Raw genomic sequence first — 14,535 nt, 5'->3', positions numbered from 1 at the left:
AGTTTTAAATAGATAGTATGAAAACATATTTAGAATTTTCTCTGGAATTGTAGTGTGACATGCACTGGTGATGTCAGATATAGGCAGAGAGAGGCAGATATTCATTGATTAACCCACTTATTGATAAAAGGTTGGGAAAAGATATTCTTGTTTTGTATATTTAAAATACTCATGGTAGTTAAGCGGATCTGTCACTTCATAGCAAGAGGATCCTGGGCTTCCTGGGTTCATAAACTACCCCTACAGCCATGCCGGTTTGTCATTACAAACAACCTATAAGTAAGTTTTTTTTGGCAAGGCGTTTAAATTTCACTATTGTTCTTTCTTTAAATGGCGGCTAAATAAATAGATTTTTTATTTTTTGTAAAAAGGCTTAAATCCATCCATTTTATCCCTGTGTCTTCCTTTGGGGCAGATCTGCAGGGGTGGATGCTCCTGCCTCAGTTTGGTGTCATATGCTGTTAAATTTAACACATTAATGTAATGATCTGTGATGGCCACATTTGAAAAGTAAGTTCAGTGAAAAAAGACTATTGTATATATGTATATGTATTTGGAAAAATGTTTCAAAGATTTGGAAATAAAACTATTTATTGATTTCTACTTTACCTTTAAATATTTCTATTTCAGGTATAGGATTATTAAATTAATTAACCAGCTGTGTCTACCTAAACACACATTAATTCTTACCAAAAGGAAGAAGGAAAGATTAAACTGAAACATTAAATTGTCTGGGGGTACTTGGTGGGGACATCATGGTGCTTCTGGCACTGCACTGAGTTAGAGAACTATTTCATTTCACCGGAGCCTGAGATCATTTCATTCCAGTCTTCAAAGATATTTTATTCATGTTATTGAAGAGGCATTCCAGAATAATAGCATCAAGATATGTTAAGTAGATGTATGTGTTCATGTGGGTCCTGAAATAAATAGTTGAATCACATTCAAACCAGAATTATTGAAAGCCAGCGACAGGAAAAGGTGATCACAACTAATGTTCAGTGTGTATTGTATGTAGAGAAAGAGACAGAATCAAAACCATGCAAAAACAAGAAAATAAACAATTTATGAAGTAGCTGTGAACATCTTAATGAGAAAACAAAGAAGGACTGGCTTAAATAAAAGAGCATGAACTATTACTTAATGAATCGGAAAACTCCACTGAAGTAGGTTTAATCCTATTATTATATTATTTTATTTATTTTTTTTAACAATCATTACTTGTAAAGAACTGACTGGAGAATTACGACGCAAGGTCCTGTTCCAGCCGGGAATCGAACCTCCTATCTTCTCACTGTGAAGCGACACTGAGCCACCAAATTGCCAATCGCCCACATGAGGGCGCTACACAACAAATGAACCGGGTTAACAAACGCCTCAGAATGAATACTACAGAAGAAGTTGAATAACCCGGAAGTGGGCGGGAATTCGGTTTCTATAGAAGAAGAAGAAGAAGCTAGCCGCTAGCCTCCGGTGCTACAGGCTGTGGTTCTTGTCTCTAGCCGATCATCATGGTCCAACTGGTGGGTTCTCTCCGAAAAGAACTGGCTGACTCCCTTTCCACCTGCAAGGTGCTGGTGGTGGGAGCGGGAGGGATCGGCTGCGAGCTGCTGAAGAACCTCGTCCTCACCGGCTTCAAAAACATCGAAGTGGTCCGTCACACTTACGTTTGTGTGTGTGTGTGTGTGTGTGTGTGTGTGTGTGTGTGTGTGTGTGTGTGTGTGTGTGTGTGTGTGTGTGTGTGTGTGTGTGTGTGTGTGTGTCTCTCTCTCTCTCTCTGTCTGTCTGTTAGCTAGCTGGCTATCATGCTAGGTCTTTGTGCTCACACCTCCTCCGCACGCCTGGAGGTTTGCGGGCTCAGGCTAATTCCTGAGACGTGGCATTAAAAGAAGTAAAACATACGAATTCTCGTGGTGGTTTCTTGATATCCCCTCTTTGTCCCCGAGTGCACAGTTGAGGGGACAGGCCCGAGTACGAAGTAGTAGAAATATGAACCTTGCCGCAGTAATGTAGCCGGAGCATTTGGCGCCATTAAATGCTGCTAAGTTAGCTGGACAACTTCTTCGTATTGTAACGGAGAGCTAGCCGGTTGGCTGGCTAACTACCACCGTAGATACAATTGGACACCAATTTGTTTAGTTGTGTTATATTATTATTCTACAAATATCTTCACACTGTACAGTAAAGCTAGACGACTCCGAAATTTGCGTTGGTTTCGCTGCACTTATACACTTACTGGTTGTGGATGTTTATGTTTCCGGGGGTCAACTTTGAGATGCCGAGTATTTGTGACTGTCACTGGATCCCAGAGCGGGGTTAAAGGTCTTCTAGAGGTCCTCTTTAAGGGTGCTGGTAAACTGAATAACAGGTTAATATTGATGAAGCAGAAACTGTATGGATGACTTCTGACAACTTATGTAATTAGACGGTGTCATTGAGGTGCGTTTTCAAGAGAGAGCTGAGATCAAGAAGCGTTCATAACACACCTAAAGCCAACCAAGAGACAAATGGAATTAATAAATACAGTCTTAAACATCAGTCAGTAAGACCTTAAGCTCTCAAATGAGAATGAAAGACTAGCTGTAGTAACTGTGTACAGTAGCTGGTGAGCAGTCTGTGGTTCATTCATTCATTTAAAATGTGCATGATAGTTCCTGAGACTAGTTTTTGCCAAAATCGCCGCGTACATTTAGAACATCTGTGGTAAAGTAGATGTTTGATTGTGTACTGTAGTTAAATTAGAGAAGAGATCTGTGGTAGTGTGGGAGCTGTAGAGATAGATGAAAATTATGAGATGACCGAAGGTGTTTGACCTTTGCTTTGTAAAGGAAGAAGTTTTTTTTTTTTTTTTTTTTTACAATCCTCAGTCATAAAGAATACCATGAGGCTCTTTGAGACAGCATTTTGGAGGGAACTCTCTGGAACTATATGATCAATATGTAAACAATCAATTGTGTAGATCACAGTAAAGGACAGCAATATAAACACAGGAGCTTCTGCAAGTACATCTGAGTGAGTGATTAAAAAAAGATACAACTAGAAGATAACCAAAGACCTTTTTTTTTTTTGCAAAGCAGTGACGGTGCTCTTCTGATCAGTTGATTGCAGTTTGCTCTCATAAATATCACATTGCATGTATTAATGAGTGACATACAACCCTGTTGGTTTCTGCAGATTGACTTGGACACAATCGATGTCAGCAATCTCAACCGTCAGTTCCTGTTCCAGAAGAAGCATGTTGGGAAGTCTAAAGCACAGGTATGTAAACATCGGGGACCTCACGCGTTCTGCAAACTCTTGTTTGGCTCTGTAAAATGGCTGTTTCTAACTTTAAAGTACTGAAACTCACCAGATGTTTCTAAATAATGCTTCCACTCCAGTTACTGGGATATGTCTATGAAAAACTATAATTGTGTCCACTGATACTCTATGATAGGTTGAACATTTCTGTTAATAATGTTTAACATCAGAAAGACCAAAACCCAAACAGGAAGAAAAAGATTCCCACCATCCATAACTTGTCTAATGAATGAAAAGAACCACTCAGGAAATATATACAGGCACCCTCTACATTGCAGTATTGTGCGCCCCCGGCTAACGTCTCACAGATGAAATGCCTTAATCACTGTGCGAACATCAAGATTGCCATGGAAAATGGCGGTTTTCTGTTTCACGGGACATGGAGATGTTAACGCACGACTATACAGCTGCTGAGGTGCACAGACATCCATGGCGCACAGGAGGTGAGGGGCACAGATCCACCTTCCCGGGAATAAAACGCAGTGCCAGGTGTACAAATGTGGCGTGTCTCTGCCACAGGAGCTGTGCATGTATGAACCCTACCCAGGGCCCACCAAAGCCCACCAGAGTGCAGCTACCATACAGCTAGGCGTAACATACATGTCTGAGTCGCCCTCACATACGGGCAGGATGCCAGAGATAAGGGCTTCTAATTGTATCAACCCCTCCTTTATATGGCGTCAGTTCTCGCTGTCCTGAGCCCACACCTGTAGCAGCGACACTCTGACAATGTGCAGTCACTCCTCTTTTGACATCCACCTTGATATCGGACCATTTTTCTTTATTCTGCCATTGTACAGTTCTCTGAACCGGTTGCATTGACCGCTCTTGTCACTCTGCCACTCGTGGATTTACACTTGTTGCTTATTTCAGAGGACACACTACCAAATACTATCTTTTTCTGTCCTCTACCTCGGTACTCAACAGCTTGATCTCACACTCACCAGATGTGGTTAATTTTGGGCTTGGAGTAAAAAATAAAGTGGGATCACCAGCCACATTCCAAATAATTTGGAATCACAATGTAGGGCCAGGTTTGCATCTCTGTGTCTTTTTGTACCAACGGAAACCTCATTGTCCACCATACCTATTGTGACATAAGCAATGTTAAATCAAAGCAGCATTATACACAATGTCTATGTTTTTGCTGTAAGAAATATCTGCGTTACGTTGTTAGTAGAGATGTGACGACGCATTCCCGGTGTTAAGCCACCAAAAATAAACATGAAGACAATGTAAGTAGTGCCTAAACAACAAGACCCAAGATCCTGGCTAAAAGATGAAACTCAGAATGGTTAACCACTTTAGGTAATCGGCAGTTGCAGTTTTATGGCTAAACTAAATTGTTTTCTGTTTGAAGTTTGTACGTTTCTGGCTCAGTCAGTTACTTTGCTCCTGTTGTTTTGCAGGTGGCCAAGGAGAGCGCCTTGCAGTTTTGTCCCACTGCAAATATCACTGCCTACCATGACAGCATCATGAAGTGAGTTTCCTGTTTTACTCATTTAATAAATCAAAGCGTTTTATCAGACTGAGACACAGACTTTGTCAGTAGGATCAGTTAAGGAGAATTTGAAAGGAAAAACTAATTGCTGTTTGTTTGTGCTTGGTTGATGGTTGTCCTTTTTGATCTGGAACTGGTTGTCTTGTTCTCCTCCCCGACAGCCCTGACTACAACGTGGAGTTCTTTAGGAAGTTTGTGCTGGTGATGAATGCTCTGGATAATAGAGGTATTCTCACATGGACTCTCTACTTAGACGTTTTTTGTGTTGCCCCTGACTGCAATCACATTCAAATGAGGAGAAATAAAACATTTTCTGTCTCCGTAGCGGCTCGTAACCATGTGAACAGGATGTGTTTGGCAGCAGACATCCCTCTGATAGAGAGCGGCACGGCTGGATACCTGGGACAGGTCACAGTCATCAAGAAGGTAGAACTTACACATCTTTGTTGTGTTACTTGTTCGAAACATCCGTTGCATAGATTTCCTATCCAGTAAAAGGTTGAAGGGCAGCGACTATCCCCCCCCTCACTGTCTCTCTCTATCTTGGTTGCCCCTTTTTCCCTCCCTGTCCTCGTTCCCCAGGGAATGACAGAGTGCTATGAGTGCCAGCCTAAGCCCACACAGAAGACTTTCCCAGGATGCACCATAAGAAACACACCGTCTGAGCCCATTCACTGCATCGTCTGGGCCAAGTATCTCTTCAAGTAAGGCTCATTCTCATCATGATAAAGTACCAGAACCATTCAAAGAGCCTACAGTTCAAACATACACATTGCACAGTTAAAGCCTCACTAGATTGGCCCTGCACGTGGTGTCGTAATGTAGAATATGTGTGCTTACGTTGCAAAGGTGCTAAAGCATGAAAAAACATGCAGAAACAGGCCAGCATGCTGTGTTCTAATGGTCATCATTGTTTGTCTCTTGCCACTATAGTCAGCTGTTTGGAGAAGAGGATGCAGATCAAGAGGTGTCACCCGACACAGCGGACCCTGAAGCTGCATGTGAGTGAAAGTGTGGCGTTACGTGGAGTCCCATTTCTTTGGCTCTTACACACACAGCAGTCTTTGCACAACAGAATGGTTTGTGATGCACTGTGAAACATGCATTCTGTAAACAGGGAAGCCCGAAGAGACGGCAGCTCGCGCCACAGCCTCAGAAAAGGACGGGGACATCAAGCGAGTCTCCACCAAGGACTGGGCCCGCTCCACCGGATATGACCCCGTGAAACTCTTCAACAAGGTACCAGTCAGACAAATCAAACATGGGGGGGCTATTTCAGAAATTCAAATGTGGACTTTGAAACTTACTACAAGTGTTGTGGATTCAAAGACTTCCTTGTTTAAATGGTAAATGGACTGCACTTATATAGAGCCTGTCTAGTCTGGATGTATACTTACACTGAAAGTTAATTATAGAACAGAAGATAAGCACTGCATTAAGTGTCAGTGGCTGCACTGTGCAGCTTCATTCACTGCCTCTTTTGATTTCATACATTTGTAGTAGTTTTACTATAAACTGTGTATAAACTATGAGGTGCTTCGTCAGCTCTTGCAGCATGTAGAGTAGGAGGGTTTTATTCAGTCAGTATAGTGTCTACCATCTGCCAAATACTTCTTTTTTTAGTAGGTGTCTTGCTGGAGATAAGCCGAAGCACTAAGTAGAACACAAGTACTATTTTTCACAAATTAAAGACACAAAACATAAACGGGTTTAGCAATTAAAAAAATATCCTGGGCGTTTGAGGTTTTACTCTCATCTGTGTAGGGCTGTATATTGTCAAGAGTCTGTGAATACAATATGTGTCTAGATACAGGTGTTATGAGAATATATATTGTGATATTTTCTTTTTTTCAAACTAATTTTAGGAAAACTGTCATGGTATTAATCACAATGGCCACAAACATACAGTAACAAGTTTGGTTCTGATTGGCTCTCCTCCTCAGCTTTTCAAAGATGACATCATGTACCTGCTGACCATGGACAAGCTGTGGAAGAAAAGGAAAGCTCCTACACCGCTGGACTGGCATCAGTTAGAGAACAGTGGTATGTTTCTTTAAATATGTGTCAGAGACGACGTAAGCTTTTTGTTGAATAAAGGTTGGGGGCTGGTTGCTTGTTTGCTGCTTGTTTGTCCCACTTCATCTGCTGAAACAGTCTCCAACAACTGTCATTTTATCGACAACAAACAAACCCTAATCTTCAAATTACAGCAGCAAAAAAGGAACCTGGAATGGTATTGCAGCTATTCATCACTTATATACTTAAAGTGGTTTTGAAACAGTCTCCATTTAATCCTGATGCCTTTTATATGATCCACATAAACAAGTAAGACCATCAGCAAGAAGGCTATTTCTATATGGTTTCTCTGAATGTCTGCCACCTGGTTGGATTCCTCTTGAAATCAATGAAACCAGACGGTGTCGATCTTTTATAATTGCCATATGTCACATGCAAAGTAACTGCCAGGGAACTTCTTATTTGCTCAACACCATTTGGTGATTAGAAAACAGCCACAGTGAGCTGAAAGGGTTGCAGACAACAGACTCTTACTGTGGTTAGTGACTGGCACATCTCTACTCAACCTTGCAGTGGAAAAACACTCAACTACCTTCCTATCTATGGAAACCCCCTTACAACTGTCATGTTTGCATATAGGCATGGCCACTGGGGGCCTGTATGCCTGCTGTGTTTGTTTGTCTTTTTGGTCATCCATAGTGGTTTGTGTGTCCCAGCATGTCCCCAGGAGGATTCTCCAGTTTCCGGTTTGAAGGACCAGCAGGTTTTGGGTGTTTGGGGTCACTGCCAGCTGTTCCAGCAGAGTGTGGAGACTCTCAGCTCACAGCTGCAGGAGAAAGGAGAAGGAGCCGAGCTAGTGTGGGACAAGGTAACACATGGACATGAACTGATGGAGGGAATGTTTGCACAATAAAAATCTAAGAAGAACGACAAAATAGACATGTATTGATGAATGTAACACTTCCTCTTGTTGTCAGGATGACCCTCCAGCCATGGACTTTGTTACTGCAGCATCTAACCTACGTATGCACATCTTTAGCATGAACATGAAGAGTCGCTTTGATGTGAAGTGTAAGTTGGTTGGCTCTAACTATCATGCAGAATATGTTGGATTTTATGTGGTGAACATATTGTACATAGTCTAAATGAGTTTCTCTTTCCATGATATAGTTATAGTCTGCAGCCACATTCAGATAAATGTCTCTGATTTATTTTTGTTTTGTTTGTTTCAGCCATGGCGGGTAACATCATCCCAGCTATTGCTACAACCAATGCTGTCATTGCTGGCCTCATCGTGCTAGAGGGGTTGAAGATCCTGTCTGGGGAACTGGAATCGTGTCGCACGGTTAGTTCAGCCTAAGTGTCCATAACTGGTTAAATTAGTACAGGCAGTTGTCAGGTACTGGACATTTCTTTACTTTCCCAGTTGAATTCAAGTGTTTTCAGTTTTATATTACAAAGGATGTAATTTTTGACTCAGACAGCTAAAGCCTTGTATTGGCTTCAGATAAATGTTGGAATGCATTTTTGCACAGAAGGAGGTCCGTGGATTCTGTCCCCCCATCACTTACATTGGAAGTAAAACCTGTCTCAGTCTTCACATGGTCACCTGACTATTGTTTTAAGACGGACTTTTCCTTTATGATGTTATTTAGAGTGCACTTTTTATAAGAACTCTTGTCACCCTTAGTATCCTTGTGTCAGCCGTAACACTGAGATGTACTGTATTTCTGTATCTGTCTTTCAGATGACAAGGTCCACCAACAAAAACTAAAAGAGGCGACTAGTTAACCCCTTTATGTCTGAGTAGTAACATTTATCATATATGCTAATACAGGGTAAAGAATCCCAATATAAAGCACTGGTAGCTACCATGTTCTTTCTTTGCCCCTGTGTTGTTTATGGAATGTGCGAAGGAAATGAAAAGTCAATGTCATTCTCATGGGTATAACCCCATCTTTGTGTGCCTCTTCTCCCAGATCTTCCTGAACAAGTGTCCCAACCTCAGGAAGAAGCTGCTGGTCCCATGCATCCTGGACCCACCTAGCGCCAACTGTTATGTCTGCACCAGCAAACCTGAAGTCACAGTCAAACTAAATGTCCACAAAACCATGGTCCTCTCTCTGCAGGATAGGGTAATGTCAGAAGCTTTTTTGTTTACACATACACTAGCCTGCCACGGTGAAAGTGATGTTGGTGATGTCATTCATTCACAAAAAATACTGAGCGCTGATCTGACTTTGACAACTCTTGGAGTTATTACAAGTATTAAAACTATCCCGATGGGACAGTTAAAACAAAATATTTTCCCAGCTCCCATACTCCCACTTTGTTCAATCAGAGAGTATGGTTTGCACCCAGGTAGTCTTACTGTACATAAGTACATAAGTGGTGGGAGGGGATTATTGCTGATGGATTATACGCGTCATCTGGAGATGTTGCCTTATTTACTGGTTGCTGACTCGCTGTTTTTGTATGTTTTGATCAGATCTTGAAGGAAAGGTTTGGTATGGTGGCTCCAGATGTTCAGATAGAGGATGGAAAAGGGACCATCCTCATCTCCTCAGAGGAAGGAGAGACAGAAGGTAAGAAGGAAGGAGGGAAAAAGACAATAATGCATAGCGTACCAAACTACTTCTTATGGCACTGACAAAATAGCTTTGATACTGACGAGTATCAAACAATGCCCGGTCATTTCTTTGCCAATTTCGATACTTATGGAGTAAATCTCATCAGCCATCTAGCTTATGCCAATATTTCCCAAGACCACAAACGTCACCCTGCCATATAGTCATTCCCTTCTTCTTTGGATTAGGGAAAACTATGCTATAATGGCGTATTCCTGTTACTGTTTATTATGACAGTCATTTATATTTTTTACATGGTAAAGATATTCCATCAGTTTCTTAATTTTCCAGCTTCCTCCTTTGTAGTAAGTAATTGTACCATAACGTGTAATGTTATTTTCTTTTCGTTAAAGTTGCGGCCCTTTGCTGCGTGTCATCCCCTCTCTCTACCCACCTTTCCTGTCGATCTTCAGCTGTCCTATTCAATAAAGCCATGAAAAGGCCAAAAAAATAACTATTTAAGTCAAGGTCAAGTTAAATCTAGTACTGCATCCCAGTGAAAGCGTTGAAGTATCTAGAAAGGAAGGGGGGCAGGCAAGAGGGGTGAAAAGAAATGTCAAAAGAAATGTTGAGATGGGAGTAATGCAAAAAAGTAGTTTGTGTGTGGTGATTCTTCATTTGGGCAGAAGAGGACGCTGTTGTAGCATCTGTCATTTAGTCCTACTAGCTAAATAACACTGAGCAGGAGATTAAAAGAGCCTTTAGTGAATAGCATCTCTGTTGACGCACTTAGTGTGAGCTGTGCCTCCATGTCCTGTTCTGCAAGGGTTTGCAATTACAGAATTGGAGGCACTTTTGGATTGGAACATTTCGTCATAGCACTTACAGAGTGGATGAGATCCACAGCGGAGAGAGTAATGTGTTCAGAGGGGATTTTGAGTAATGAAACTGAAGAAAACTGTATATAATGTAAAGTTTGTGCAAAAATGAATATTACAAAATGGAAATGTTTTGTGGTTTACAGTCTTAAAACCTCATTTGGTGAGTATGAGTAGGTGTTAAGGGTTATAAATGAATGGGTTGTCCCCATGTTAGTACTACAAACACATACTTGTTATTAGGTGTATAACTCCCATCCTGTCTGTCCCTCCTCAGCCAACAACAGCAAATTTCTTTCCGATTTTGGGATCCGTAACGGCAGCCGTCTCCAAGTTGACGACTTCCTCCAAGACTACACGCTCCTTGTTAATGTCCTGCACACGTATGTACCTCTGTGCATATAAATGAATGACATGCACAGTTGAATGTGCCTGTCTAATTACTCATGGTTGTTTTTTTATGTGGTGAGTCAGTTAAGAAAACTTAAGTCTGTCTGTCTGTCTTGGCAGCGAGGAACTAGAGCGGGATGTGGAGTTTGAGGTAGTTGGTGAGGCCCCAGACAAAGCTCCGCCCCCTCAGACCAACCAGGAGGAGGTTAACAGCATCACCAACGGCAACAAGGACTCCGCCCAGCCGTCCACCTCTTCTAAAGGTCAGCAGGAGAGAAAACTTTGACAGAATTTGTTTGTCTGTGTTAAATACACTGAAAATGAATGTATGTACGATATTGTATTATTGCTTCAAAAGGTCAAAGGTCAACTTCACTGTGACATATTGTCCTGGAAAAAAGTTTTTGGAAATTATTCAACCCTATAACTCAGGAACAGAAGGGGAGTTTGTGACCATATTTCAGTTAAAAAAATGTAAGAATGAATTAGGCGATTCCAGATTTCACACACACACACACACACACACACACACACACACACACGTTGACTGGGGTGACAGTGTACAGGCTTTCATCTTTCCATCTCATCAATTCTGCCTTTAACTTCCCACCTCATTATACACTTTATAACACACTTAATACTTTTACTCAATTCCTTCCCAGCATTCACCACATATGAGACATGGACGTAAACTGCAGCTTGACTGGTTGACAGAGGCATACAACTGCGGGGGCAGTAATTCAAGTTAATACTAATAATAGTACTGGCAGGCTGCAATTTCTCAACAAGGGGAAGTTTGTTAGTCATCATTCCTCCAGTTCTAGTGACCTTAAGCAGCAGCTTGAACATGGTATCAACTGAATACATTTTAGTTCGGCCAATTATCCGGCATTTTGAGATAATTGGCATTGGCTGATGTCTGCTCTTAGGAGGCCATTAATGTCTAAGACACATCTGCATGCTGGCTTGTCAGTGTGGCTGCTGTGGAACAATGTGAGTGCTCCCCTTTGAGTTTTGGGAAGGTGGTGAAAAAGTGTCATGCATTCTGCTGTAAACATTTATTTCCTCAGTCACCATCATCTTCTAAATGTTAACACGTTTCTCCCATCCTAAATGACAGCTAATCTACCGGTAGTCTAAAACCCCCACTGGCTGGTGTTAAATTCCTTCTGAAATCTATAGCATAAACCAATGTATTTTTCTATTAAGTGGTAAAACTTCCATCCAAAACAACACGTTACTGGCTAAGATAACCATGGATTTTAGATTGTAATGTGCGTGGAATAATGAGATATATATTACTTTTCTTTGTTTTGATATCTGCATTGGTCACCCAGCTCTCTAAATACCAGCATCCTCCAATGAAAAACCCATATCAGTCAACCACTAGAAAGGATGGTGGCTAAAATCATGGCTTTCAAGTCTGGTTATCGGCGTTTGTGTCAGCATCAAGCATTGATTCCCTGCAGGTGTGATACCAGTGTCAGAGTGGCCTTCCTTGTAGATGGTGCACTGCTTTCAAATGCTGCGGCTGTAGCCAGTAGGTGGTGCAGGTTGGTTTCAACTGCGGGACTGAAACTGCTGGTACTGCAGCTCTGTAATGGGATGATTCTTTGCTGGGCCTGACTGCCATCACTTAAGATCTCTTAAGTCTTTGACACACAACTTTCAGTAGTGTAAAACATTTTCAAAAGTTAAAATTTGTCTGCTGTTGATGGATCACGTACACACCAGACTCACAACACTGTTCATTCAGCTTCCATTATTATGTGTGTATGTCGGTATCTGTTTAGTTTTTTTTGCAGCTGTTACCAAAGTAACTAACAGTTTACTACTTCCTGTTTGGTGCTAGAGAGAGGCTACCTGCGTCAGCTCTCACTGGCTGTAATTCATTGTATGGCTCCCCCAGTTGTCGCCGACACAACCAGATATTTATCCTGCTGGATATTTTTCTGGCGTCAGCAAGCTCTTGTCGAGCCCGCCGGTCGCGTTGTGGAACAGTTCACACAATCCTCCTGAGTGGAGCATGCGCCAATTTGCCTCCAATCTGGGGGCATTTGTCGGTCGTTGAGTGGAAAACCGGGGCTTAAATCACGTAGTGTGAACTTGGCATTAAAGATATTAGATCCACAACAATTAACTTGGCCTTTTTTTCACCTGTCAGCCCGCCTTGATATGATCTTATAGACTGTGTGTTTGAAAACAACGATCTAAACTAGGTTTTTAAACTGTAATCAGTTGTCAACTCATCCTCTTGCGTTTTGTGGACACGAATTAGCATTAGCATCTGCTTGTCTTCATCTGTGAACACTCTTGTCCACCACCTTTCAGCTCCAGCGGAGGACGATGACATCATGATCGTCGACTCGGATGAGGAGGAAGGGGCATCGTCTAGCTCTGCAACAGCAGCGACCAGCGGCACCAAGAGGAAGCACTCGGACGCAGAAACCGGCGAGGCCTCCACCAAGCGCCCGCGGACAGACCAATTGAGCGCGGCAGCTGCCCCTACTGACGATGATGACGATGACATCATCGCTCTGGACTAACCCGTGGTCCCTGGTCTCCTGAAGGACTGAGAACTCTTTGAATGCTTGTCATTTCGGCTCAAGACTGACAGTAGGCTTAAATAAAACACCTCTGTTATGAAGAACAATTTACTGCCCTGGTTGGTCGTTCGTCACTTCCTCCCACCCCCCAACTCTGTGTTTGTGCTTTCATACTCCCTCTGCTCTCTGACATGATGCTGTAAATAGATTCTACATTTTAAAAAGTTTTGAAAAATACATACAACTGCTTTTGTTATTTTTATTCTTTTCTGGTCCCTATAAAATGTTTCTCTTGATGATAAAAAAAAAATGCTTTTTTTGTATTTTTTATAAACGTACTGTATTTCTCATGCTACACAAGTCAGGGTGTTATTGTGCTTTGTGGTCAGGTTACGAAAGATTTAAAAACCAAAACGTTTTCTTCTTTTCTTTGGTTCTAATATTGATCTCAGTCGTTGTGAAGGGACGGAAACAGACGGAGCCAGGAGTCTAACCGAGCTGCCTGTCTGTAGGTGCTGTTGATGTCTGTGGTCCGGTTGGTAAAGCACAGAAGCACTGACGGAGAGTTTGGCCACTTTGTGCCATGGGATGTTAGTTTGCTACCTCTTTTCTAGAACTAACACGTTTTGGCTGCAAATACATAAACATGCCCTCCACAACACCGCCATAGTGAGGCGTCCAGCTCTTAGAGAATCAAAAAATAAAAGTTACTCAGAGACAGCCACGGAGCAGCACAGTGGCGCAAACATGGCTGCCTGTGAAACTGCACTGTATCCTAAAGGCCCTGGCTGAGCACACGCTGCTTAGATCCAGGCTAGTTGTAGTTTAATGTAAACGTGTTACAGTTGCTTTTTATTAGTATGACTTGGTTCTGTTTGAGCAAGGCGGTCACAGTTTGTGTAGTCGGTTAAAGACTGAACCAGAGATGGACTAGTGGTTTGACCAGAACCAGCCATTCTTTTTCATACTGCAGAGGTTAATCTGAAGGCAGTGGAGTCTCGCACTCAAATGACATAAGAACCACTGGCACAAAGTGTAGCAGTCGAGCTCCTGCTGCCTTCTCCGCTCTAACCCCTGTATCAGTGTCTGTAGTTTCATATTTTATTGTGATCTGACTTGTTGAAAGGCTGTGAGAGCCCTTTGGACCAATTTGGTGAAGACAATAAACTCAACAAATTCAGAGGCTTCTTGTGTTATCTTGTTTATTTGTCTGTCTTTCATGTTGGTACAAAGTCCTTGCAAATACAACCATTTTTGCACATATTGGGTATGCCACATTTAATCCTATTATAATAAAGACTAAGAAGGGGAAATAATCCAGACAGATGTTTTCTTTA

General features: G+C 42.0%; 1 protein-coding gene across 1 annotated transcript; it reads left to right on the top strand.

The window, feature by feature from the left end:
• Nucleotides 1-1,426: 1,426 nt before the first annotated feature.
• Nucleotides 1,427-14,378, top strand: uba2 (ubiquitin-like modifier activating enzyme 2). The gene is made up of 17 exons (XM_051382249.1): nt 1,427-1,652; nt 3,175-3,258; nt 4,710-4,780; nt 4,963-5,027; nt 5,127-5,227; nt 5,384-5,505; nt 5,735-5,802; nt 5,919-6,040; nt 6,745-6,844; nt 7,534-7,685; nt 7,795-7,888; nt 8,050-8,162; nt 8,797-8,952; nt 9,306-9,402; nt 10,540-10,645; nt 10,773-10,915; nt 12,984-14,378. The coding sequence occupies exons 1-17, from the start codon at nt 1,512-1,514 to the stop codon at nt 13,196-13,198; spliced, it is 1,950 nt and encodes a 649-aa protein (XP_051238209.1). The 5' UTR covers nt 1,427-1,511; the 3' UTR covers nt 13,199-14,378.
• Nucleotides 14,379-14,535: the final 157 nt, after the last annotated feature.

Source organism: Dicentrarchus labrax, unplaced genomic scaffold, assembly GCF_905237075.1.
Source record: "Dicentrarchus labrax unplaced genomic scaffold, dlabrax2021, whole genome shotgun sequence".
Classification (NCBI taxonomy): Eukaryota; Metazoa; Chordata; class Actinopteri; family Moronidae; genus Dicentrarchus; species Dicentrarchus labrax.
Note: the sequence above shows the minus strand (reverse complement) of the source record. Positions and strands in the feature narration are given on the sequence as shown.